General features: G+C 42.1%; 2 protein-coding genes across 3 annotated transcripts; both read right to left on the bottom strand.

The window, feature by feature from the left end:
* Positions 1–311: 311 nt before the first annotated feature.
* eif4h (eukaryotic translation initiation factor 4h) lies at positions 312–10,600 on the bottom strand. 2 transcript variants are annotated; one of them, XM_041045800.1, is made up of 8 exons: positions 10,463–10,600; positions 6,651–6,838; positions 6,232–6,296; positions 5,902–5,998; positions 4,883–4,966; positions 3,910–4,056; positions 3,457–3,572; positions 312–974 (listed from the first exon to the last, which is right to left on the bottom strand). In XM_041045800.1, exons 1-8 carry the CDS (start codon positions 10,525–10,527, stop codon positions 969–971), a joined length of 768 nt encoding a protein of 255 aa, XP_040901734.1. In that variant the 5' UTR covers positions 10,528–10,600; the 3' UTR covers positions 312–968. The 2 variants fall into 2 exon arrangements, with proteins under 2 accessions (XP_040901734.1, XP_040901733.1); XM_041045799.1 differs by lacking the exon at positions 312–974 and having other exon boundaries at positions 3,418–3,572.
* A 153-nt stretch (positions 10,601–10,753) lies between these two features.
* ano7 (anoctamin 7) lies at positions 10,754–25,512 on the bottom strand. The gene is made up of 24 exons (XM_041045798.1): positions 25,385–25,512; positions 23,558–23,684; positions 22,033–22,090; positions 21,614–21,744; positions 20,719–20,826; positions 20,492–20,628; positions 20,179–20,236; positions 18,623–18,733; positions 18,288–18,453; positions 18,086–18,176; positions 17,800–17,896; positions 17,557–17,700; positions 17,191–17,328; positions 16,633–16,731; positions 16,256–16,358; positions 15,740–15,851; positions 15,038–15,092; positions 14,481–14,578; positions 13,905–14,089; positions 13,588–13,793; positions 13,290–13,435; positions 12,853–12,943; positions 12,547–12,666; positions 10,754–11,922 (listed from the first exon to the last, which is right to left on the bottom strand). Exons 2-24 carry the CDS (start codon positions 23,645–23,647, stop codon positions 11,767–11,769), a joined length of 2,700 nt encoding a protein of 899 aa, XP_040901732.1. The 5' UTR covers positions 23,648–23,684; positions 25,385–25,512; the 3' UTR covers positions 10,754–11,766.
* Positions 25,513–26,012: the final 500 nt, after the last annotated feature.

Raw genomic sequence — 26,012 nt, 5'->3', positions numbered from 1 at the left:
GTTTGTTTTGTAAAGCATAAAAAAAAAAGGGAGAAACTATGATCACATTTACTCAGCTTCACGTGTCAGCGTACGAAGAGAAGCAGCAAGTCTTCCCATCAGATAAGCTCATACCATGAAATGCATTTTTGCATGAAACATTACTTCATTAGTTATCAAAGCAGTCTCTGATTAATTTTTGGATAATTGACTCATCAACTGTTCAGGTAGTTTAGTTAGATTTGTGGTGAAAACCCGTTCATCTTCCTTCACTGGGACAAACGTTAAAGACAAACTTCATCCACACAGAGAGAAACCGAGGCAGAACGGAACGAGCTTTATTCTTTATTCTTCTTTCATTTGGAAGAAAAAAATAAAAATCAAAACGAGGAATCGACCCCTCCCACCCTGAAATTACACACATTCTGTCTGATGAACGATGAAGATACAGTTTTATTGCCATGAACAGTGTTGGAAAAGAAAAAGTTAAAACAGCTGTTTTTTTATTCTATAGAATAGTAAGAAAAAGTTCTTCCATTTAACGTCCTGCAAAACAAAGGAAACTGTTTATCAGCGACACAAATGTTCTCAAAGCGACACAGGCCGAATACACTGAAGGTTTAAATCCTGTTCAACTGATCCAGTACAGACCCAGACCTGACCCTGATCCACACTGACACACAGAGACCTGAAAATATTCAGCTGGACCAGGTTTATGGTCCGCAGTCAGTTCACTTTTCCCTACAGACTAAAGATGAGGGACCACACTTCTTTAAAATTCAATATTCTGACTTCTTTGAACAAGTAATTTATTAATGTTGACTTTGCGGGTCCGTCAAAACTTTTCCATAATTTCTCAACTTCCAAAAGATTCACACTGAAGGAACAAAAGAGCACAAAAACCTTTGAATTTCTTCTTTTCTGTTGGTGACACGCCGCGTTAGTGCCACCGTCTGGTCGGGAGAATGTCAGGAGGTGGTTTAAGTGAGTCAGTGCTGTGAACAAAGACAGGTGGAAGGAAAGCCGAGAGATGGAGAACAGAAAGAGGTGAAGAAAATGGGGAGCAAAAAGCAAAGGGAAAAAAATAAAATTAGGGAAGAAAGACATTTTTTCATTCTGTTTCATCCTGTTTCTCCTCCCATGTTTGTTTTATTTCTCTTTTCTTGTATTTTCCCCTTTTTTCCTTTCTCTTTCATTCCTTCGTCCTTTAAACACTTTTCCAATTGTTCTTTCTCTGGTGGTGATCAAAATGCAGCAGTGCCACCTCAACATGAGAACTAACCGGGTGATTTAACCACAGGAGCCTGAGAAAGAGCCACGAAAAATGGGAAGAATAAAAGTCGACAGACGAGAAGAAAAGAGAAAAAAATCCTTTGGTGATTCAAGAGAAGACAGACTTCTTTTTCTCTAATTTCACTCTTCCTTTTTTGTTGTTGTGTGTTCCCCATTTTGTCACCTCTTTCTTCCCCTCCACAAGCCCTGTCCTTCACATTTCTGTTGGTCACACTGTCTGTTAGGAAGCATGATTAGATGGATGTTAGATCTTTGAATCACTGAGGAAACTTTGTTAAAGAAAGAAAAATGGATGAAAAAATATAAGAACGGAAAGAAAGATGAAAGGAGATATTAAAAAGGGAACAAAGAAAAATGTAAGGATAGAAGAATACAGACTTTGTTTTTCTTTCTGTCTTTTTAATCCCTTCTTCTTTCCTTACACTATTCCTGTGTTTTTCTTAAAAAATTGTCTTCACTATTGTTTAACTGAAAAAAGTTGTGGCTGGATGTTTAACTGAGGGAAAGACTTCATCAAAGAACCGAGACAAAACTGAGCAAAATGAAGACTAATGAAAGAAAAGGGCCTTCTCTCTGTCTCCTTCTCTGTTTCTTCAGTTCTTCCTTTCTTTCCCCAAGTTTCCGTCATCCCTTCAGTTTTTCCTGTTTTCAAATGAATCCACTTCAGGTCAAGTTTTCAGTGTGGATCAATGGAAATCTCTCTAAACGACCTGTGTTCAGTGTGGACGATGTCTCATTTTTAAATCTGACTGGACAGGACGAGTTTGGCTCGGCAAAAAAGAAGAACACGCGTTGTGTTGTGGTAAAACATCCAATCACAGCACTGTCTCAGAGTACTCGTCAGCTTGAGACAATCAATTAGAGGAGCCATAACTGTAGGCCACACCCCTGCCGCTGCCTCCGTTTGACACCCTGTGTAAACTGTGCTGCGTTCAGGGTGTGTGAGTGTGAGACACAATGAAATGTGTCTGACTCCACGACTGTAGACTATTTTTTCAGGCTCTGGCTTTTGGTAAATATCAGAAATGAGATTCTTTTTCGCCATGAGCTAATTTCCAACAGAGTCACTTTTCTGTTCAGAAACCCTTTTTCCCTTCTTTCCTCAGCACCTGAACACAGCGACATGACAACAACTATTGGGATGCCAAATGGAAGAAAATCCCGCAGACTGCGAATGCAGCACCTGGTGTGCTGCTTCTCAGCACTCCACTCGGATTGGCTGACTACAGAAGCCTCACCTAAACAGGTCGTCCTACTACCAGTGCATCATGGGAACAGAAATCAGACCATCATCACTCTAAAGCGTCAGACGTCAGCGTCTTTTATTTAGTTAAGAAAATGTTTCCATCAGGTATCTGCTGTAGATTGGTGGGGAGGGGGAGCTTGTCGAGAGCCAGCAGTCCGTCCTGATGCAGGTTAAAACCCGCCCACCTGGGACGACAGGCTGATTAAAACAACAAACACGGGAAAATGCGAAAAGATTCTTTTGATTAAAGTGGGAAAATCTGATTGATGAGTCACCACGGCAACGAGTGACAGCAAAGATGAAAAGGGAAAAAAAAAAAGGTTAATCTGTGACTCAACCAATCAGGGTGAGGGGGCGGGGCTGCAGCTGAACCACTACAAAATACAAAAAAATTTAAAAAAGCTTCATGGATTTAACCTCAGGGCTTCTTTCTGTCAGAGAGTAAATGGTTGGTGACCTTTGACCTGGCGAAGGAGGAAGATGGGGGCAGGGCTACTGGACAAAGCAGGTATGACATCACAGTAAGCGGCGGTGAGGGGGCGGGGCGAGGGGCTGGGCAGAGAAACCCAAAGTTTGGGCATGCATTCACAAGCTGCTCGTTGTGTTTGTGTTTACAGGTTTACAGTGTCAGAGTGTGTTTCATCTTTATTCCGACTAAGAATAAATATTCTGCTCAAACTGAACTCAAACAGGAAGAAGAAGAAGAAGAAGAAGAAGCAGAAGAAGAAGAAGAAGAAGAAGAGGAGGGCGGCGTCCGCTCGCTCGCTGTCTGTCAGGAAGGAATGCTAACTGTGGCATTTAAACTCATCCCATTGGCGTTTCTTTCTTTCTTTTTTGTTTTTCCTTGCTAAAGTTCTCCGTCTCTCCCTCCCCACTCCTCCCCCCTCCCTCCGGCCCTCACGGCCTTCAGTCTTTTATGGTTTTTCTCTGGAGATCACCTCCTCTCGCGGCTTGGCTCCACCGAAGATGGCAGAGTTTGGGTTGGCGACCTGGTTGAGCGGCTCAGAGACGGTGCGAGGCTTCAGCTGCAGCCGAGGCCGCTGTGCACGCTCCTCTGTGGAAACAAACAAACAAACAAACAAACAAACAGGAGTCAGTACACACTCAAGGAGCTTCTGACTTCATCTAACTCCGATCATCTGTTCACACAGCTCTACTTTCACTGACTGACTGACTGTTTCCACAGTCTCAGAATGACCAACAGGTGAACTGAAGACCTACAGCTAACTTCAGTCCTGTGTTCAGTGTGATACAGAGAAACCACAAATTCCTCAAAATTTAAATCACTAAAATAAAAACCACAATTTGACAGTCACACAACTAAACAACTAAATAAATGTACAAATAATAAGAGTCCAAAGTTCTGAGTAACAGACAGGAAGTGGTGTCACCTTCAGACGGTTCCCTGAAGTCTGTCGTTCCTCCCCGAGGGGGTCCGTCTCTGAAGCGACCCATTCCTCCACCTCCACCCCTTCTGTCACCAGGGCGACTGCCGCCACCTCGACTCCGTCCCCCCATGTAGTCATCATCTCTATAACCTGCGTAGACGTACAGGTGCACAAAGGGACAGGTAAGTCAGTAGACAAACGTCCTCAGGTGTCCTGCAGTGTCTGGATCCTGTAAGGTGACCAGTAAGCATGAGATGGCTGAGATGAATGGCATGATGGGAAAGAAAAAAAAAACAGGGCATGGTGCAGCAGCCTCAGGAGGTGGAGCCCCGGGGTATGGGGGGGGGGGGTCAAAGGTTAACACTGCCTGTTTGACTTGTGTGAGTAAAATCTGCTGCAAAACTCACTTCACATTTTACAGACAACAGGCGGAAAAGCAGGTTCTTTAACTGACACCTGAAGACAAAGGTGCGTTAGATTTGTGTCGTGCAGGTGAAATCAGCAGAGCCTCGTTTAGATTCGTTCACTGATGAGTCTGAGCTCTGCTTCCTTTGGTAACTGCTGTGTAGATTGTCTTAGAGTAAAACTTTTCTGCTGCAGCCACTACTTAGTTTCATCGTGGTGTGTTTACATGTGCTTACGAGCTTGTTTCAAAAGTCTAAAAGTCTACCATCTCATTTGGTAACCAAAGTCTTGGAGGTGTGGCCTGTTGACGTAACATGTGGCAGGTGTCAGTTTGTAATTTAGCTTTGCATATGACAGTTTCTGTGCAGTGCAGGGTTTTAAGATCAATCTTAACTTGGATCAGTTCAGTACAGCTGATTCTAGTTTGATTTGTTCACTTCTGTCTGTTCAAATTAGCCATAGATCGGTGACGTTATCCTGCTGTCTGATTGGCTGCCGCCCAGCAGTGTTCTGACTGGCCGGCTGGAATCCGCTGCTGTCCGACATGAGCTGCTGAACTCTCTGACCGCACCTCCTCCTTGCTGGTCGTAGAAGTCCTCACGGGAGTCTCGTCCTCCTCCTCCTCCTCTGGGAGCTCCTCGAGAACCTCCTCGTCCTGCAGAGGATATGGGGACTTTAACAACGAGAGGAGAGGAGGGGGAGGGAGGAGAGGAAAGAGGGAGAGAGGGGGAGTAGGTGGAAGAAAACAAAGAGAGGAAACAAGGAGAGGAGAGAGGAAAGAAAACAAGGAGAGGAAAAACAGATCTAACCGAAGATTCTGAGAGTTTGAGATCAGGAGAGGAGGAAGGGGGGAGTGGGGAAAGGACAGTAGGAGAGGAAATGAGGAGGGGAGGAAAAAGAGGAGGAGGTGGCGGTGCCTCCTTCTGGAAGGAGCTGGAAGGACAGCACTGAAGAGGCGGAGCTTGTTAGTTGGCCATCAGCCAATCAGTGAGATGTTAGAGAGAAGAAGCATTAATCAGTTTATTTAGTTTCATATGTCAACTTAATGAAACCATCTCCACACCAGGTGGCCTCGTCCTACCCGATACCTGTCTGTCTGTGTGGACCTGTTAGAAAGCCGGGTAGGGTGGATGGGTGGGAAGGTGGGTGGTGTATGGAAGGATGAAGCATGAAGGATGAGGAGTCCCCCGCCTCCACCTCCTCCTCCAAGTCAGGAGGCCACACTGAATAAGCGTCAGCTCAGTTTTTGTAAAGACGGGACTAACTGAAGAGTTTCAGCGTTTGAGAACAGAGACCACATCCGTCTCTTTACTCTCTGATTTCTTCTAAACTGTCATATTTCAACTGATTTTTTAAACAAACAAAAAAAACTTCACTCCTACAAATAAATCACTTTCAAAGCTCGATGTTCGACTTTGCTTTCAGACTGAGCAAGTTTACGTTCAGACTTGGAGGACAGATGGCGGCAGAGGAAGATTCAAACGTCAGAGCTCAGAGAGAAACACGCCGGCTACACAAAAACGCACACACAAGCACCCACTACATACCAGGTTAGTGACCTACTTCCTGTTGGTGTTTTGGTGTTCGTACCTCTACCGTCGTCTTTCCTGAAGCCAAAGCCTCCTGCTCCTCGTTCTTGCCTTCGCCCCTCTGCGATGTCGACCCTCAGTGACCTTTCACCTAACAACTGCAAGGGGTCAGAGGTCACATCAGTCTCACAACAGACAGTAGACACAGAAGCTGCTGCAGTCTGAGTTCTGCCCAAATCTACAACTTCAATCCAGCTCATTCACAATTTATTTACTTATATGGCCTTATAATACTTTTTTAATGGTCAGAAAATCAGGCTGTGTTGTTTATGTTGTCACTGAATGAAACCTGCAGTGTTCCTGCTAACTGATGTCTGATTCAGATACTCACAGCACCGTCGTACGTCAAAGCTTCTTTTAGAGATTCCAAATCTTCAAACTCAACGTAACAAAAACCTGAAAGAGATTTTAAAAAAAAAATAAGAGACTGAAGTAATCAAACCCGAAAATAAAAAAAAAATCATCATTTCATTCCTTCTCTATTTATTTTGTTGTTCACTGCAGATGAGAATGTCGATGAAATGTACACATTTAAGTTTACAACTTCAGAGAAGGTTAAGGTTCCTTCTCGACATTAGAAGGAGTTCAGCTTTAAAAACTGAGTGAGTCCATCTGCTGCAGAAGATCATGAGATATGACTGAAAGCTCCAGAGCCCTGCTGCGGTATCCCAGACCAAACTAGGCAGAAGGTCTTTAGTCTTTTGTTTTCATGCATGTTTAGAGATGATGCAGAAAATAAAATCCTCTGACCTTTGAACTTGTCTGTCTCTTTGTCTCTGACCAATCGGACGCTGCGGATGTTGAGCTCTTTGAAGATGATGTCGATGTCTCCCTGCACCGTGTTGAACGGCAGGTTTCCTACATACGCCGTAAATGGAGGCTCTGACGGCAGCTCCTTCTGCTTCCTGGGGCCTCCGGGGCCACCTCCACCACGGGGCCTGACGGGGGGGACACAGAAAGGATCATGGGATATAGAAACACTCACACACAAAGCATCATGGGATAAGGAGTACAGAGCAGTGGTAACCTTGTCTAGATAAACAAATTATAATGTCCCCGAGCCCAATGTGATGTCTTCAAACAGGTCCAACATCCAACAAAATCCAAAGACATTGAGTTTATTACAACATAAAACTGTTAAAGTGGTCAATCACACTTGAATTTGATCAATCATCAATACAGTTACTGATTACTTTTCTTTCAATCAATTAATCGAGTAATCGTTGCAGCTCTAGGTTTCACATTAAAATATTGATATTTCAGTTTCTGATTCAAATTCAGTTTTTGTAAATTAATATTCCTTTAAAGTCATAAACTCCGAGTCCCTTCTTTTTAGACTGGATTTAGCTAACTCGCTCCAGACACATCAACATTATATAATATATACATGACGCCAATCATGTGCTAAACACCAGTGGGGGGTTTTGGTCTGACGTGTTAGACAGTGCTCTCTCCACCACCATCATCCAAACACCAGATGAGGGAATATCTTTTCAGGAATGGTGGACAATCAACGCCAAGGAGTGCTGAAGCTGGCCTGGAGGCTCGTGGTGGACCAACACCCGACTAAGACTCTTTACGTTGGTTTGTCCTTTAATTCGCTGCCATCTGTATATTTTTATTAGATGTCAGAATGTCATTTACTGACATTTTGACATGGTGTCCAGTGTGTTCACACCTCTCCTGGTTCTTTATTTACAGACACTGACTCACACACACTCAGTCACAAATGGTATCTCTGGACACAGAAGACATATATTTAGTCCAGTACTGCACTTAAGTACAATTTGGAGGTACATGTACTTCAAATATTTCTTTTTTATGCTACTAAAATTATTGTAGATTTATTGTACTACATTTATTTTAGAGATCTAGTTGCTGTTTATGTTTCAGATTAATAATATAATCAATACATAAACAGTGTTCTGTTATAGATTCAGTCACTCAGCTATATAGAAATGTAAAGCTGTAAAATTAACTGATTAGTTGAGCCACATTTTGAGTCATTTTACACAGAAATGCCAAAAATCCAGTGGTACCTGCCTGGACAGTGTGTGAATCGTCCTCTACAGTGGCAAAGTAAATACCTTTGGGTTTTGGACGGGTGCTTTATAAACTAAACATTCGCTGATTAATCGACAATAAAAATAATCAGCCATTATAGTCAACTTCACTTTTACCAGCTGTGGCATTAACGTGATAGTGATCCTAACTGCATTTCTATACTGTGGTATTTCTCTTAGTGAAAGGTGTGACTTCCTCCAGCTCTGCAGCACTGCACGACAAGCATCACAGGACACAGCGCTAACAGACTGAAGGAGGACGACCTCGGGAAAGCAACACAGTCCTGTCACATTTAACACGGGTCCATCAGATGAACCTCTAATCCTGAGGCGCAGTCAGGATGAAGACAAACTGGTGAATTTAACCTTAAGTCAGCCAACATTATGTCTTTGCACTGCGTGTCTGTCTTTTCAAAGTGTTGTGAACCTCAGATCTGACAGAACAGCTGTACTTCTGCCCTCTGCTGGACTCTCACAGGATCATATCAGCGTCTGATTCACATGATGCCCCAACATGAATTATTTGATTGAGCTGTAAAACCATCTCCGTCTCTCAGAGTCCAAGCCGACATCTTCAAAGGTCTTGTTCTGTCCGACCAACAGACCAAAACCCAAAAACGTTCAGTTACTGAGACCGAAAACTGAGACCGCAGCTTTTTTCCACAGTTTTTACTTTACCTAACTGATTATTAAAATAGTTCTCGGTTATTTTGCTGCTGACTCATCAATTGATTAACTAATCATTTCAGCTCTAGTGGTTTTATCATCAAGCACGAAATCAATTGAAGACAATTTAGAGAATCATTAAATAATTTATGAATCATCGTTCTCTAATGTCAGTGTCTCAGATTTTCTGTTTTCTTTCACAGCAACTGAATCTCTTTGGGTTTAGGATAAAACAGCGATTTGAAGACATCACTTTGAAACTTATATGAGCATTTTTCACTATTTCACAATTTCCACAAAAAAAATCGGTGGTTTACTGATTTGTCTTGTGCCTCTTTCAAACAAAGCTGTGTTTCCTTGGCATCCTTTGTCACGTGTTGCATGAGTTCAATCAATGCTTTATTCTCTGATTGTCTCTGATTGGCAAAGCGGCATTTTATTCAGTGATTCTCAGAACAGAAGAAAACAGCCTGAACTTTTATGCTTTTTTATCTTCTTGATTATGTCATGACCCCTTAGATTTATCTTCTGACTCCTACACTAAACAACAAATCAAGTCAATTCTCTACAAAATAACTGCTGGTTAGTTTATGAGCTTTAGATTTTCTACCAAGAAATAAACTGACTCTGGAGCAAAACTCAGTCAGTCTAAGTCTTGAACACTGCCTGAAGTAGCTGCAGACAACAAAGAGGGTTTCTCTGTTCAATCCAGAGCTGAAATGATGAGCCGATCAATTGAGTACAATATTTACAAAAAAAATATACTCCGCAACAAATTTCATAACCAATTTATAATTTTTGAGATAAATCCTATCAATAACCCGAGCTGCTCTCTAGTGCCAGCGTCTCAGATTTTCTCTTTTTCTCTGTTTTCGATCACTCTGAAAACTGAATCTCTTTGGACTGTTGGTCGGACAAAATAAGACATTTCAAGACGTCACCTCGGACTCTGAGAATACTGGGATAAACAATTTTCACAGTTGGGTGAAGTTTTTCACATCGAATCATTAATTGATTAATCAATTATGATCAACTGATAAGGTTTATAACAGTAAGAAACAGCCCTAAAGGTCAGTGTGTCATCTTCAAGTCTGCAACTACAGAAATCTGGAGGACAGACTGGATGGACCCTGAAGGAAAACAAAAGCAATTCAAAGCCTTTATAGCTCCACACACACCAGCTGCAGACATCCTGAGCTAACACAGAAATCTGGTTTCCACTACTGGTTTCATTCATCATCATCATCATCATTTAATCAAATCGCAGCTCACAAAACAGCTGATGACCCGGAATTAATTACAAAGACCCCAACATATCAATGACCGATAGTCCTGATCGATATCCAGCCTCATGTTTGATTACTACGTGGATGAATCCGCAGCTGCGGACACATGATGCAGCCATGCGGGCAGTCTGCAGATGCAGCTTCGCCTCCACCTCCACATGCTGCGGCGTCCTGCCCCGCTCTTTCCCGCCACTCACCGAGACCGGTTCATTATTCCAAACACTGAACAGATTACCGTTATTTTTCAGCCGAGCTCAGGGGCGATCTCTGCTACAGGAGTCCGTTTGTTCCACTGTCTGTACGCAGCTAGCTCCCTGCTAACAATTAGCCTGTTAGCTCCCAGACCGCGGTGTTCCCCAGCCGCTCTCCACGGCCTCCCCTCTCTCCTGCCCGGCCCAGTTAGCAGGCGCCGGGCGTGTCGAGATTCGGGGCCTGGTCGCCTTTATCCGAGGCTCAGAGCGGACAACGGTGGGGAAGACGGTGGCCGCCCGGCCGGGGTTTGTGTTTAAGGCACACGGCGGAGCTGCCGTACGGAGCGGAGACTTACCCCCTACCGCCGCCGAAGCTGCCGTAGGCCCGGTCCCGCTCATCGTAGCTGTCGTAGTCCGCCATTACTGCTGCTGTGTGTCGGAGGAGGAGGTCCTACACGTCACACACGGAGCAGGTTTAGGTGCCCACATGGCGCCTGACCGGGAACACTGATACACTCACTGAGTTGGTTTATTGATCATTTAATTTCAAAGGTTTAATAAAAAATAAATGTATAGAAAGATAAAGTGAAGGATTTTCTTTTTCTCCCACATGAACAGCTGTTCTTATAAAACATTCTGATGATGATAAATTAACACAAACATCTGACATCTGTAAGAAATTTATTAACATCATATATTCAGCCTTTTCCAGAAAATATCAACAGCGTTAATACATGAACAAGATATTTGTTTAGATTTCAGTTACAGTGTGTACAACTATAAATGTATCAAAAATATATAAATCTGGTCACGGATCTTTGTTGAATCTCTTTTTCCTGTCATTGCCATGTGGATGACTGTTAAGATAGTATAGATTATAAAATCAGTTTGTTATCTCAGTAACAGAGGACAGAGTTTGTAAATTAGTTTGCACATGTGAGAATTAACAACAAATTATATAATTATGACAGTGTTTCTAAAATGTTTTTCCTCCTATATTTTCATAAACAGACCACAGAAGAATAGAAACACCTTTCAATACGTAATAATTTAATATGACAGCAGAGTCAGGAAGAATAAACATCTCTGAATGAGAATCAGTAACAGCTGAACATGAACAAGGATTCCCTGCAGCCCTGTTCACTTGTTGGTCTTGTAGCAATCTGGGATCTAGCTGTAGAGATTTCTTCAATGTCTTGTAGGTCTTGCAGGTCTTGTCAACATCTTATAAAGTTTCCAAAAGACATCTAGGGATATAACACAACTTCCCTGGTTCTTGGAGACATCTAGGAGAAGCCTTTCAGCCTAACATAAGTATTTCAGGTTGTGTAAAGGTCCAGCAAAAATGTTATAGGTCTTACAGAGATCCTGCAAACATCTTGTAGGTTTCATCAGCAGCTTACAGAGCTCTTGAAGGGCATGAAAGGATATAACACAAATCTTGTAGTTCTTGTAGATGCCCAGCAGAGGTCTTATAGATCTTGTATATAGAGATCATGCAGACATCTTGTAGGTCCTGTAGACCTCTTGCAGAGTTGCTTGTAGAGGTCTCATAGTGGTTTTGTAGATCTGTCCAGAAGGTTGATCAAAAGAAGAAGCTCAGTCATTTAGATGTGGATGCTGGGGTAGTGGGATGACATCCAGGACAGTCCACTTCATCTCAACAGTTGTCTAGTGTATCTGTTTCCTCTGGGATCTTTTTCAGGTTTGGTGGGGGGGAGTCGCTCTGCAGCGGTGGTGAGGGTCTAGATCCACGCTGTCGCAGTTCACCAGAAAGGGTGACCATATCGCTGGGAATCATGCTTCTCCCTAAAGACTGGAAGCACAGAAACAAATGGTGGAACAAACCAACCTCTAACCAATACAATGAGTCCTAAAACATACTGTACCAAACTAGACTTGTACATAAATATCAGCATCAACATTATCAAACTAGAATAACACAAAACAAAAAAAAAAACATTTAAAAAATGATGTCCAGCAGTTGAAAGTCTGTTAACTAAGTCTGTTATCCTTTTTTTAAAAGTATTTTTTGTGGGTTTTTTTATCCCTTTATTACGATAGTACAGTTGAAGAAAGACAGGAAATGGGGAGAGAGAGACAGAGAGAGATAGGAATGACACGCAGCAAAGGGCCAGCGGGTGGAATCAAACCCGTGCCACTGCAGGGAGGACTGCAACCTCTGCTCATGGGGCACCTGCTCTACTGAGTGAGCTACACACCTGGACAAAATTGTCAAAATTATCAGAAATCACTGTCCAGGCCAGTTTCATTAGTTTGTTTTTAAAAATGATTCTGTTGAACCACAATTCAAAAGCAATGTTTGATTTTCAGTAATTCATTTTCAGTGTGTGTGTGTATATATATGTATATATATTCAGTATATTTCAGTGTATACAACGCCCCGAAAGGCTGTTAACTTTGATCCGTTTCACTGTACCTGGTTCTCAGCCAGTGCCTCTTTAGCCATGTAGTGCTCCCTCTTCATCTTTATCTCCACCTCCTCCGGGACGTCAGGGACCATCATGTCGATCACACGGCCGATGAAGAAGACCACATGCTGAGGAAGAAAGACAAGAAACGCCTTCATCAAGTCACCAGGACCCAAACCTGCCGTTTTCTTTACTGATCAACACTTCACTGTTGATCAGTACACTACTTTTCACCAGGTGAACCTTTCATACTTTATACAAGTTTTCTGTAAACAAGCATTATCAAATGAACCTGATGTGTGAGAGTCACTGACCTCAAAGATGATGACAAAACTGAGCCGTACAGCGAGCAAGTGAAAGTACTCAGGCAGGTAGTCACCATTTTCATCCCTTAAACCCCGATACCTGAAGAGACAAAACAACATTATCAACAGCAGTTTACATCATTATCATCGCTTACCCTACTGTATTAGACAGAACAATTAACCTCTGTGTCCCAGAGTGTGATGGGATTGGTTCAAACAGACCAATCATCAGTTTAACACCTGCAGTGTTTCTATTCAGACCAAAGATTTAAATCCACATTACATAAACTGAACTGATAGTTCAGTCATTGGACAGGCTGAAGAGCTCATTCTGTATCAGCAGCAACACTGGAAACATCAGCATCACTGCGAATATCAGCAACATCAGCTTCACATGGAGAGTGGCTGTGCCAACCTGAGGAATATATTTTGCTGTAGTTGCCTACCTGCAGGAGATATGTTGGGGCTGCTGGTTGTAGTCGTGTGGTGATGTTGCCAGAGTGAAGTTGATGAAGCCCCTCAGTGTGCTGTCTCTGGTGTAGCGATAGTACAGACGAGGCAGGAAGGACGAGGTGAACGCTATGAGGAAAGCCTAAAATCGCAGATTTAGAAAAGTTCAGATCCTGTTGGCTGCTGATTAACGCTCAAATAGTTTTTTGAAGAGGTGACAAAATGTCCTCACTAAAGCTGCTAATATCTAACTGGTCCTCACAAAGACGGACATGTAGGATCACAGAGTCTTACGTTGCTGAGGACAGCTATGTGCATGATAAACTGCAGGATGGGAAGCCAGGTGCCGATGTCCTGTGCACGCTCCACCACAGGGCGGCGATATTCAGTCACAAACTTCTGAGCGTCCAATCGAATCTCTATCCAGTTATTAATGAGAGCGAAGAGAGGAGCGAGGGGACATGCTGCCACGAAGATGGTGATGAAACCAAACTGAATCACTGAGGAGGACCAGGAGGATTTACAGTGATGAGTCATGGACCAGGCTTACATGAAACACTGTACATGCACCCATCCAGCTGCCCCAGGAGTATCAGCGGGACAGGACTCACCCATCTCCAGGTACTCGCTGAAGAGTCCCTCACAGACCAGCAGCTGGTAGTCTGCTTCCCAGGGAGAGACCTCCTGCTCCTGCTGCTCCTGCTGCTCCTCCCTCTCAGCCTCCTCTCCCTCCTTCTTCTTCACCTCTCTCAGCTGTGGACTCATTCTCCTCTTCTGCCACCATGACTTCAACTTCCTGCCAAATAATGAGCCTTCATTTTCATTCAGAAAACAGTCAGAGGCTCTAACATCCTTTCTCATACATGGCACATGTAACATTGTGTTCAATATGTATTCTGTCTTGTTCTTAAAAGATATTGTGTTGTTGTCACAAGTTCTTATCTCTCTTTCACCCTTCATTTTATTCTTCTCACAAACCATTAACTTGTTCTCGGATCTTATTATCTCATTGTCACAAGATATAATCTCATTCATACAAGTTATTATCTTGTTTTCAGGTGATTTCACGTGAGAATATCTTATTTTTCCTTGTTTTAGTGGAAATACGTTGGGAGAAGTCAGTTCACTTAAGTTTTGTTCCTTCTCAGTGTTTGTGTCTGTTTATATGTCTGTGTGTGTGTCTTTACGGGACAATGAACTCCTGGGCGTTATTGATCAGCTGTTTTCCCACCATGATGACCAGCAGCTCCTGAGCCAGTTCAATCAGACATCCACCTGCTCCACACTGTAGCACATGACCAGAAATAAAAAGCTTTTACTTCTGTTGTCGCATATTTTCACTGCCACTGAACTAAATTGTCCTTAAATAGTGTTACTGCATTAATAATCATTTTTGTTAGACTTCCAAATGCAGTACATATCTATGATTGACTGCATCTATATTTGTCCATCTTTTCATATTTAAGCAGATGGACTGATATTAATATATAATTATCTGTGCCCCTATTATTACTCTTAATATATTGCTTGGGAAGGCTGTAGCTACATTCTACATTGTTGGCCAAATTAGTGTAATTTGTCCTTTAAAAATCAGGTCTTTTTTTATTTTAGCATTCATTTGTGACCTGATCTTTCCAGGTATTAATGGTGAAAAAAGTTATTGATCTTTTTTTGCTGAATTATATTTCAGGGGAATTCAATCCTTTATGTGCTTTGTTCGTCATCTTCAGTGTGACAGACTCACGTCTTCGTTGCGAACTCCAAACAGAGTGTTGTAGTGTCCAGGGTAACCAACAAACCTGAAGAGACACAAACAAACAAACAAATAAACAAATGTTAATGTTTGCTTTTCTCCTTCTCTCCCCTGAAGCAGCGTTAAGTTTGGAAAATAATCCTCTTCCTCTCTGACTGTCAGTCGTCATATATTCTGTGTAACGTGTTGCTGTTCGAGCTGTTTGATGTTTTCATGTCTGCATCAATCCATTAGATGGAAATGTTCTCAATGTCTGCTGCTTCATTTAGCAAAAGATTAAAAAATTCAGACATATTTTAGCTCTTTGAAAACTTTGTGATCTCCAGTAGAACTTAAATGGAGTTTTGTGGGTTTGATTAGTGTCTGGCTGCTGACCCTCAGTGGGTTTTTAACTCTGTGAACACACTGCTGGATGTTTTCATCATCAGCCTGCAGGAGGCACCATGACTCCTCTCCTCCTGTTCTTCACTTCTACTACGAGTTCACGAACCAACAGACAAAGTCCTGACTTCATGTTTTAATCACAGCAACCAATCAGTTGCCAATAACATCACCCAAATACAGCCAAAGAAGAAGGAACCACAAAACAACAGAAGAAGAAGTAAGAGAAAAGGGAAGAAATTAAAGAAAAAGGGGAATTTGGAATCGAGTGAATAAAAAAGGCCTATTCTGATTGGCTGGAGCAGTTCTCACCTGCCTTTGAAGAAGGCGATGTAAACAGGAGACGAGTAGAAGTTGACAAACTGGAAGATGAAAACTTTCAGGATGAACATGTCTTCATATTTAGTCTGAGTGCGATGCATCTCTGATGGAAACAGGGAGGAATTGTGTAATATTCCAAAAATGTTTTTTGACAACCTCAGTATAGTATATTCACCAATGTTTTCAGGAGCAGTTTACAACATTTTTCAGGAGAAAATGGTTTTTGTTGTTTTTGGTTCATTTCAGGCCGTTTGTGGGTAATTTTCCCAAATAATTAGGTTGTTAAATCATTTAAATAAAACAGAAACTAAAACCCAGAAACACTGAATTAAATGTACAGACAAAGAAATATATTCCTTGAAAAAAAATTCCTTGACAAAAAGACTAGAAACTAAAAATACATATAATATGTACAAAACATAAAATGTGTTTCATCAGAATGAAATTTGTTAAAAATCCAAGGATAAAACTGAGCATGAGGAAGGTAAGGACAAAGGTGTGACTCACCCCAGCGGGTGAGGGTGTGAGCCAGTGCAATATAAACCCTGGACAGCATGAGGATGACCAACAGGTTCAACACTGATCCTGAAATACTGGCTATCCGCCCCGCCTGAACACACACACACACACACACACACACACACACACACACACACACACACACACACACACACACACACACACACACACACACACACACAGAGACAGAAAACAGAAAACAGAAACATAAATGTGAAACCTGTAACATGCGGAGTCCCTCAGGGAAGTGTCCTGGAGCTTCTGTTCTTTCTATCAAACCATAGAGATTAACAGGAATACTTGAGTTGTGTTGTGTTGTGTTGTGTTGTGTTGTGTTGTGTTGTGTTGCCTTGTGTGGTACTCACAGATATGTTGAAGAAGCTGTGGCTAGACTTGTAGATGATGATGCTGAGGATGGTGCGATAAACTATGATGGCGATGAGGAACATCAGCACCACAGCAATCTGCATACAGGAAGGTCAACATACTGATATGAATATGTTGCTTCACGTCCCTCATTGGTGATTTTAAACCTTTCTGCTTCCATAACCCAGCTCCACCCCCCCAATGATGGATGGATTACTGAATGGGAATACTGGACACATAGATCCAATGAGACAAGGGACCTCCAGTCCAGAGCCTCTGTATGAAGCTCAAATCACTGTTCAAATTTCTTGTTGGAAAGTCAGACACACATCTACAAAGAGACTGAAGAGATTAAAAAAAAATGGGTAGGGAGCCTTTTACGTGTGTGCCCAGGGCTCAGGTGTATGGTCCAATCAGGTAATATTTTAGTTCTGTGACATCATAATCAGCTGACACACACAGTTTTTTCCACCCCCCCCCATGGATGGGGTGGAAATCCAGGATGTCTCAGTGTCAGAGTAGTCAGAGGTCTAAGGGTCAAAGGCCAAGAGACTCACCATGGTGATGATGACCATGCAGCCAGTCAAAGTTCTGTTGAATCGCTTGTTTTCAGGAAAGTAAGGTTCCTCTGCTCCGGTCACCGGGTTCCTCATGGTCATTGGCGCCATGGCTGTGAACTCTGGACGAGGTCGCTCCTGTGGAGGATGGCGAGGGTTACAGAAATTGCTGCATATTTCTGTGACCTACAGCGCTACAAGTAACGTGTTCAGCCACCAGGCTAATAAACACTGGTATAAATCATGTGTTTAGTGGGGAATAAGAGATCATATAACCAGAGCATGATTTCTTTTTAACAGAAAAATGAAAGAAGCCCAGCATGAGTAATCCTGGTTCATGTTGTGAGACAGGTTTGAGACCGGTACCTCGATGTCCTCGAAGTCGGAGCAGTCCCAGCGGTGAGACAGAACTGCACAGGTTCTCTTCCAGTACTCCAGGAAGGTGACGGCCCACAGAGACATGAAGACACTGAAAAACACTGTCCCTCCATTATCAAACAGGAGACCTGCCTACAGAGACACAGACAGGAGGGCAGAAAGACAGGCAAGGCGGTCAGAGAGACAGACAGGCGGACAGAGAGACAGACAGGTGGACAGAGACACGGGTACCTTGTAGGTGACACAGATGCTGGAGTAGTTCCAGTGGGAGCAGATGTTACAGATGGGACACATGACGAAGCTATTTCCACTGTCACACACCTCCTGCCTACACACACACACACACACACACACACACACACACACACACACACACACACACACACACACACACACACACACACACACACACACACAGATATCAGTACGCAGTTACCAGGTGTTTAACTCTTCACAACAGGTAAATAAAGCTGAGGTTCATCACATCATTAGTGGAGAGAACTGGACATCAACTTACGCAGGAACATCAGTGGCCATGAGCCAAAACCCAAACAGGAAGATCACGGTCCCAACGAGAGACGCCGGCAACAGCCAACCAGTGTAGAAACCTACAGACAGAGTTTATACAGGAACCAACATTATATCCAGTGTCAGAAAGTCACTGTTGAAACAGCTGAAAAATAGTTCGTAGTAGTTAGTGGTGTTGATTCTATAGTTACCGAGCCAGGCAAAGTAAAGTGCTATCTTCTCTCCAAAGTACTCCCTGATGTGGTCCAGAGGTTGGTATCGTCTCCAGCAGGACCACTGGGCCCAGTATGCATACAATATCTGTCTCAGACTTAAAGACTGTGGGGGCACTGGGGGGTTTGGCAGCTGGAAACCGCCCTGAAAACACAGAAAATAAAAGTAGAATAAGGTTGGGTTTGAGTTTGGATACCTGTAATTCATCATTCCACGTTTGAATGTCTGAATTTTTGTCACATAGTCTGTTTATCATGTCCTACACCTGCAGGCCAGACCCTCTGGTTTTTAGGGGTGTGGGTTAGGAACTCACCTCATGCAGAGGGTAGGCAGCAGTGAAGGCCTGCTCACTCAGCAGTCGGTCGATTCCCACCTCCCCCTTCTTCACCGAACCATATGGAGTCCTGGCGAGAATCTCATACAGCTGCAAGGACAGGACACAGTCACTGCGGGGACTCAAGATCCAGTCCTGCTCCTAGTCCATTAACTTCTGTGAAGTAAGATTAACCCTTTCGTTCAAGGTTTCTTTCCTTGATCTTTATAAAAAAGTGAAATATGTTCCTGGGGCTTTACTGAGGAAGCAGCACTTTCATCCTGTTTCCAGTGCAAAGCCAGATGAGCCACTTCCTGGACCAGTGTCAGAGATTAAATGTTTTAGTGTGATATTCTTCGAAGATCTGTTCATGTTGTTGAGTTATTTCCTTTGCAAAACTGCTGCTGACAGGATCGTGTTGGAGGAGGAGGATTTTAGCTCAGTCGTGTGACAGAAACTAAGCTTTTTAACCGCAGGATTGTGCTTTTTTTTATTTTAGTTTGCGTGTTTAAGTTAAGTTCTAGACTGTTTGTGTTTGAAAGTGTGAGTTTGAAAGTGTGTGTTTTCAGACGGTGTTTGAGGAGGAGGCGTTGCCGCCTGCAGTATCCGTCTGTTGACTGAAACATCCTGGAATCTGAGAAGTTTAGAGCCGAACCAATCAGAGGAGTCTGTGAGGGCCACGCCTCCATCCAGACTCCATAAACCCTGGTCAGACCAGGACGAGGCTCTGAAGCTGTTTTGGAAAGTTTCCAAATGTGACAGATTGATTTTAAAGATCAGAACAAATGATTAAAATCTGCGGTTATTATTTATGTATTTATTAATATTACTGTATCATTCATGAAGCAGAGATTGTCTGTGTGACAAAATCACAGAAAAAAAAACAAATTTAACTGTCAGATCAATTAAAATATAAGATTTTGGGCCTATTTGTCACATTTTCATTTAATTATTTGATTAAATCCGATAAACAAAAACAAAATAAATATATATATTTTTTCTTTTATACATTTAATCTAATAAATAAATAAACCAAAACCAAGTCTCATATCTGTTTCTCTGTTCAGTGGATGATTCTGAAATAATTACAAATTAAAATATCTCTTTAATTTTACTCTCATTTTCTATTTTGTGACAGAAATCTAACCAAAAACACATCTGAGGAAACAAAAACAGTTTTCTCTTTTTCAAACCTACAGAAAAACTAACACACAAAACAAACCCGCACCTTCTTTTTCCAGGTCGGGTGAGATAACTGAAGCACAGGATGATTCACAAAGCAACAACCTTTCCTTTTGGTGTTATTATGAAATTATTATGGAACCTGATCTAAGGCCTTAAAACCCCCTCTCTATCAGAGTCCAGTTTTAATACCTGGTTCATGCTGATCTCACACATTCCTGAATAGAGTTTAATCAGCTCACTGACAAACAGAAACTTCAGGGCCAGATGACACAGACATTGTGTTTGTTCTCTGGGCGTCTGGGCTCATAAAGAAGCTGCATATGACTCAGGGTATATGTACAGTGCAGAGTGGGGAGTGGTGGGGGACTCACCACTTGGTGTCTCTGAGTCGTCTTGAAAAAGGTCTCTTTGTTGTCGCTGCCCAGAAACCTGCAGACAGAAAACAGGTAAGGTACTGCAGCTCACAACAACTGTTAACACTCAAACTGTTAATCCCTTTCGGCCCTATTTCAAATGTTTGAACTACAAATTCAGACTCGGTCTCACCAGTTTAGACAACTTTGGCTTTTTTTATTAAGAAAAACGAGTTTTGTAGAAGCATGTTTTTATTTCTCACAGGGGTTTTCATAATGTGATAAAGTGATGGAATAAAGACGACTGTGGTCTGTTTGTGGTGTCGATCACCTCTGCAGCTTGTTGTTCCTGAACTGACAGGTGTAGTAGATAGGAGGGGGGTTGGGGACATCCTGGGACATAGGGCTGGGAAGGGACAGCTTGGATAGAATCTTTTCAGACCAGGCAACGACCGGAGCAGTGACCACCTACAAGAGAGCAGAGGACACATGGGGACTCAGGTGAGGACGCTGGTCTGTGTTAAGAGGTGTTAAAGGTGTTAAGACGAGGTGTTTTACCTGCAGAGGGACTCTCAGACTGATTTCCTCAGCGTAATAACAGAGGACACTCCACGGAGCACTGAGGAGGACAAAACTAATTCTCGTCTTCGTATTAAGGACTTCCTTCTGTAGAGAGAAATACAGTGGAATGAACTAAATCATGTTTGTCCAACAGAATCTCTTCAGGATTATTTGATGATTTCACATGTGGAGTCCCACAAGGATCGGCTCTGGGCCCACTCCCTTTCCATCTTTATCTGCTCCCACTGGGTCACACAATGCACAAACATTCTGCTTCTCAGACAACATCCAGCTTCACGTCCCTACTGACCACAAGAGCTAAACAACGCTACACTGTACAGTTGTCTGTCTGAAAATAAGCACAGTTTTTGGGATTCTGATTCAGGTACAGCATGGAAACTGAATCAGTAGCAGCTAAGAAATGTCAAGAGCCAGAGCCGCATCCCACCGCACCACTCAATTTTCACGTACTTTGAGTATTCCCATTTTCTGTTACTTCTTAGTTCTACTGCAGTGCACTTATCTGCAGACGCCACTTTACTTTTCAGATTTAGGTTTTAAAGATACAGTTTAGTACAGTAACTAATAATATTATACAGTATATAGAGACAGTAATAAGATACAGTAATATTTGTGTACTTGTGTACTTGTGAACTTTTACATACAGTTCAAACGTGGATGTGTTGACTTGGGTAAATGATCGAATTGCTTCCTCCAGGCTGAAGTCATGTGACAGATGTTTTTAACAAGAGAAGAAAAACCTGATCGGTGTCCGGCTTCGCTGTTCAAACACTCTGTTTCTTTAACGCCTCGGCTCTGTCTCACTTTCTGACTTTCTGAGTTTTGGTGTTTGAAGCTCAGCCGTGCTTTCAGGCGTGTTTGCTTTGCTCACCTGTTCCTGCAGCAGTCCGGAGTGTTTCAGTCGGTTCAGAAACTCCTCCCTCCACTTTACGTGGGTGGGGTTAACACCAGTATTCTCCTCCTTCTGAGAGCTCAGAGGCTCCTCCCACACCAACACGAAATCTGTCCAATAAGAGCACAGTATTCACACCATCACCGATGTGATGTCATCCCTGTCAAAAGGTCTCAAAACTATTGTAAATAGAAACATCTGACTTCATGTCCCACGTGATTTGTCCACAGGTGATAAATCTGTCATTATTTTTCATGTATTTGGTCCAGCTGTAACACCTGTCCAGGTCTGTTTAGGGTCAGAGGTCACCTGCTGACAACTCATCTGACTGCTAATCCTCACTGTTCATCCTCTGAATGTCCTGTCCTCTCAGTATTGAAAATGAATGTTCTGCTCACCAACTCGAGTTGATCCGTCACTGAACACGTTCCTGTCCCGAGGCTGATCAGGTGCATTCTGGGAAATTGATTTTAGTCAAACAAGAAGACAAAATAATCAAACAGTTCATCACAAGTCAAGAATTTAGCTAAGAGACAGATTGATATGATTGATTATGATCAGTTAATTCTCTCACCTGATTTACTCAGCTTTTTCACCTGTTCATAATAAATAGTAATAGAATGATCAATTTTTTCTTTCCTGTTTTTGGGGTCTCACTTACCACTTCACCTACATCAAATAACCAAACTAAGAGCTAAACTGAACTAATTTTGGCATCCAGATTGGATGTCCCTCTCTTTTATCTCTGTTTTTGGTCCCCTCCAGCTCCTGAGGGAAATATCTGGCTCTTTAGCTGCTAAATGCTCCACTGTGTTCACCAGCTGGTCTCTGACTGTGTTAGTCTGCTGTTTGCTACTCATCAGGTCGTGGACAGAGGCTTTTTAAAGCTGTTTTACAGCAGCTGCCTGATGCTGTGAGAGCGAAGCAGAACACTAAGAAGAACAGAGAACGGTTGCAGCCATGTTAATGGTTTTTCACTGGCCACCGTGTGATGTGCAGTTCATAATCGGTGCAGATTTGACTCTTCCTGCTCTTTCATGTCTCCACTGCTGTTAATGAGACTGATGACAAGCACAGTGATGAGAGGAAGAACAGAACAAACATCTACTGTTCTCTAATGTTTCATCACTCAGCAGGCGTTAAACTGTGCGGAGACGCTCTGTCTCTCCTTGTCACACACTTCCTGTCTCCTGCTGCAGCCACAGTAAAACAAACACTCGCTAAGTTTCATAAAGAAACAGCTGAGAGACTAAATGAGTGAAGCCAGGGTTTCAGTTCACGCCATTTTTCTTTTTTGATGGAGCTAGGCACTTTCAACCTGTTCACAGCCTTTGTGCCGAGCTAGGCTAAACATAGCCTGGAGCCAGGAATGCAGTGTATGGATATGTGAGTTTTTAATGGATTTTAGGGGATTTTATCTCTATTTTCCTGATAATTTCCCAGAAAGTTTCCCGGAAATAACTTTGCAAACTGGTACTAATTACAGAACACACACAATCAGCTATTTGGGTTCATGTTGATTTCCAAACAACAGTACCCTCACAAGTGACAACGCCCCAGAAACATTTGTGTTACCAACTGTGCAGTACACACATATGATCAGTAATATATGGGTATAAAGTATAATGTGAAAATAATATAAATATAAAATGAAAAATGTATAATATTAGTTTGCATGTGTATGCAATATATATGACAGTTTATTTACTAAATGATATTAATAATTATGATAAATAATAATAATAATAATGTAGTTCTGTAGTATGATATACAACTACTACAACTACCATGAATAATAACAGTAATAATGATAAGTGTTTTTAAGTCTCCTTCGTTTTCTGAAATGCTGATCGTCAGACTGATTAATCTTTCCAATAGTCATTCAATTTGTTATTGATCAGGTTACACTTTGATAGCTGTTACCATGGTGATGCTGCCGTAATTGTTCTCCGGCTTGGCTTCCATGGCAATGAGTGTGGCGTTGTCATCGCTCTGCTCCCCTGTCCTCCTCATCTTCCCTTAGCTCCTCCTCCTTCTTCCTTCTGCAGATCTACAAACACATAATATGATATTTCTTAAAGCAATGTACTGAACAACATATCGTTACGTATTCTGAGGCATCGTGGAGGTACTAGTGTTGAGAAATGTCAAATTAAACCTGTTTGTACACCTGAGCAGATGTTGTCACTGCAACGGCGTAACACCTGTGCAAGATGCAGTCACCAAACTTTACAGGTGTGTATTTGAGAGAATACTTCTGACACAAGGGGAATGTGTTGCATGTGTCATAATGCGTTGCCAAGCCCATAATTCCCACACACTCAAAACTCACCTGAATTCAGGGTGGCTAGAAGAGGAAGACACTGTAAGCTGTAAACCTACTGGGAATCATTATAGAGGCTGGATTCTGGAGCCTGTCAGTTACAGAGCTGCAGGTGATGCCTTCAGGTGATGCCTTCATTCTGTGTTTAACCTCCTCAAACATGTTTGTTCTACTGTCAGTCATGACAGTTTTTTTTATTTCACAGTACCACGACATGAAAACAAAGGGACTGAATTTATACAGAGATTAAACTTTTTGGATCTCATTGATTTATCTTCTGTCCATCAATAACTGATTAACCCGATCATTTCACCTCTGATAACGTGTTTTCATAAATGTCTGAACTGACAGATTTTTTCATGTTGACATGATATCTTTGATTGTTTTTGTGAAAAACATTTTGTAATAATTTCAATATCATTTTTCATTCATTTTTCAACTTTCATTGTTTAATTTGACATCACCTGTTTGAGCCTGACATCTCTCTGTTTGTCTTTTCCTCTGTGAACATTAACTGTCAGTTAGTTATTATTAGTTTATCAGTCAGCTGTAACTGTACGAACGAACTGTACAAAGTCTAAAAACAGTTTGAGTTTATTATGAACTAAAACTAAAAAAGAAACTGAGAATAAAGGCAGATTTTTGGAAGCTAAATTTTGCCTTATGTTTTAATAATTAAAAGAGATAACTGACAGATAACTGACGTTATATTTTGGCAAAACATGAATAATACGGACTTGTCTTCCATCTTCAGCCAAAAGCAGTGAGCCTGAACATTCTTATTTTAAAATAAGAGTAAACACAACATGACTTTATTAAAACAGACTCTGTAAAGCCGGTCTGCTCATGTTAACTTAGAAACACTCATCTCTTTTTTTTTTCTGTTAGGTCCAATTCATTGGCCTGTTCGCCTTCCCTGATCACACACATCAACCTCCGTTTGACATTCAACCACGCCCACAGCGGTGATGTCACACAGGTGAAAATGACTGCTGAGTGGCAGGTGGTGTAGTGGCCGGATTTTAGATAAAATTAAAGTGTGTTGGTTTCATTAAGTCAGAGGAGAAAACAAGGAAGCGCCTTCATGTTCCGGTTTTGCCAAACCGCCAGGAGACACACAACACCCCGCTGGCAACAACTTGTGTTAATCGATCAATCGATGGCGAGAAGAAATCTACAGTGTTAAGATTTTTTTAATGTGATTTTCAGTCAAATCTCAAACATTCCCGGTTACTTTTCTGCTTCATCTCGTCACAAACGGAACCTGGTTTCATTCTGAAGTTGTTAGAATAAAGAATTTATTGATTAACCTCGGAATAACTGATCGATCGATCACCCCGCGGTTCTGTGTCTCTGACAGATTAAAATCTACTCTGCCTCTCTCACGCTCCTTTTCATCGTGCTGTGTCTCGTGCAGTCGGACTCACCTGTGTTCGTAGGCAGCAACGGGCTCAGGTGAGGCTCAGGTGAGGCTCAGGTGAAACTTAGGTTCGTCTCCAGCTCGTGACAGAGTCACTCTGTGTGCGTCTGTGTGTGTGTGTGTTCAGTTTCCAGCTGCAGACTGACCGCCGTAAGCCCCGCTCCTCCTATAAGCCCCGCCCCCGCCCCCGGCGTCTGCTCTGTCATTAAAACAAACACTTAAACCAATTTTCACAATGTGTTCAGCACGTTTTTATTTCTGAAAAACCTGAAAAAACGCCATCAAACCTCTTTCCTGTGAGGACCATAATGGAAATTAGTGATAATCTTATCACTGTGTATCCTCAGATCCCTTGTGTGCCAGGACTGTAACTGGATTCACTTTTATTTATGTCACATAAATCTGTTTTTGTGAGACTGCTGGATTAGGTAGAGTTAGTTTTAGCAGCGTGGGCCTGATCAACTGCACACTGACTTTAAACTTCTACTCACAATTCTGAGGAAAGTGTTGTAAGGTGATTGCAAAGGTTATTATTAGGAGATAAAATAATAGTTTTTTTAAAAATGTAAAATCTAAAGCCATCAGATAAATATAGTGGAGTAAAAACTACAGTACTAACCTCTGAAATGTGTCGA

The sequence above is a fragment of the Toxotes jaculatrix genome, chromosome 9 (assembly GCF_017976425.1).
Source record: "Toxotes jaculatrix isolate fToxJac2 chromosome 9, fToxJac2.pri, whole genome shotgun sequence".
Classification (NCBI taxonomy): domain Eukaryota; kingdom Metazoa; phylum Chordata; class Actinopteri; family Toxotidae; genus Toxotes; species Toxotes jaculatrix.
Note: the sequence above shows the minus strand (reverse complement) of the source record. Positions and strands in the feature narration are given on the sequence as shown.

Excerpts from the sequence above, each read along its gene's own strand:
- eif4h (XM_041045799.1), bottom strand. The coding sequence starts at position 10,527 with ATGGCGGACTACGACAGCTACGATGAGCGGGACCGGGCCTACGGCAGC. Across the intron at positions 4,967-5,901 it reads CAGGAAAGACGACGGTAGAG|GACGAGGAGGTTCTCGAGGA; the intron begins GTACGAACACCA and ends TATCCTCTGCAG. Across the intron at positions 4,057-4,882 it reads CTACGACCAGCAAGGAGGAG|GTTATAGAGATGATGACTAC; the intron begins GTGCGGTCAGAG and ends ACGTCTACGCAG.
- ano7 (XM_041045798.1), bottom strand. The coding sequence starts at position 23,647 with ATGAGGAGGACAGGGGAGCAGAGCGATGACAACGCCACACTCATTGCC. Across the intron at positions 20,629-20,718 it reads GTCTGAGAGTCCCTCTGCAG|GTGGTCACTGCTCCGGTCGT; the intron begins GTAAAACACCTC and ends GCTCTCTTGTAG. Across the intron at positions 16,359-16,632 it reads ACAGCTTCTTCAACATATCT|GCGGGGCGGATAGCCAGTAT; the intron begins GTGAGTACCACA and ends GTGTGTGTTCAG.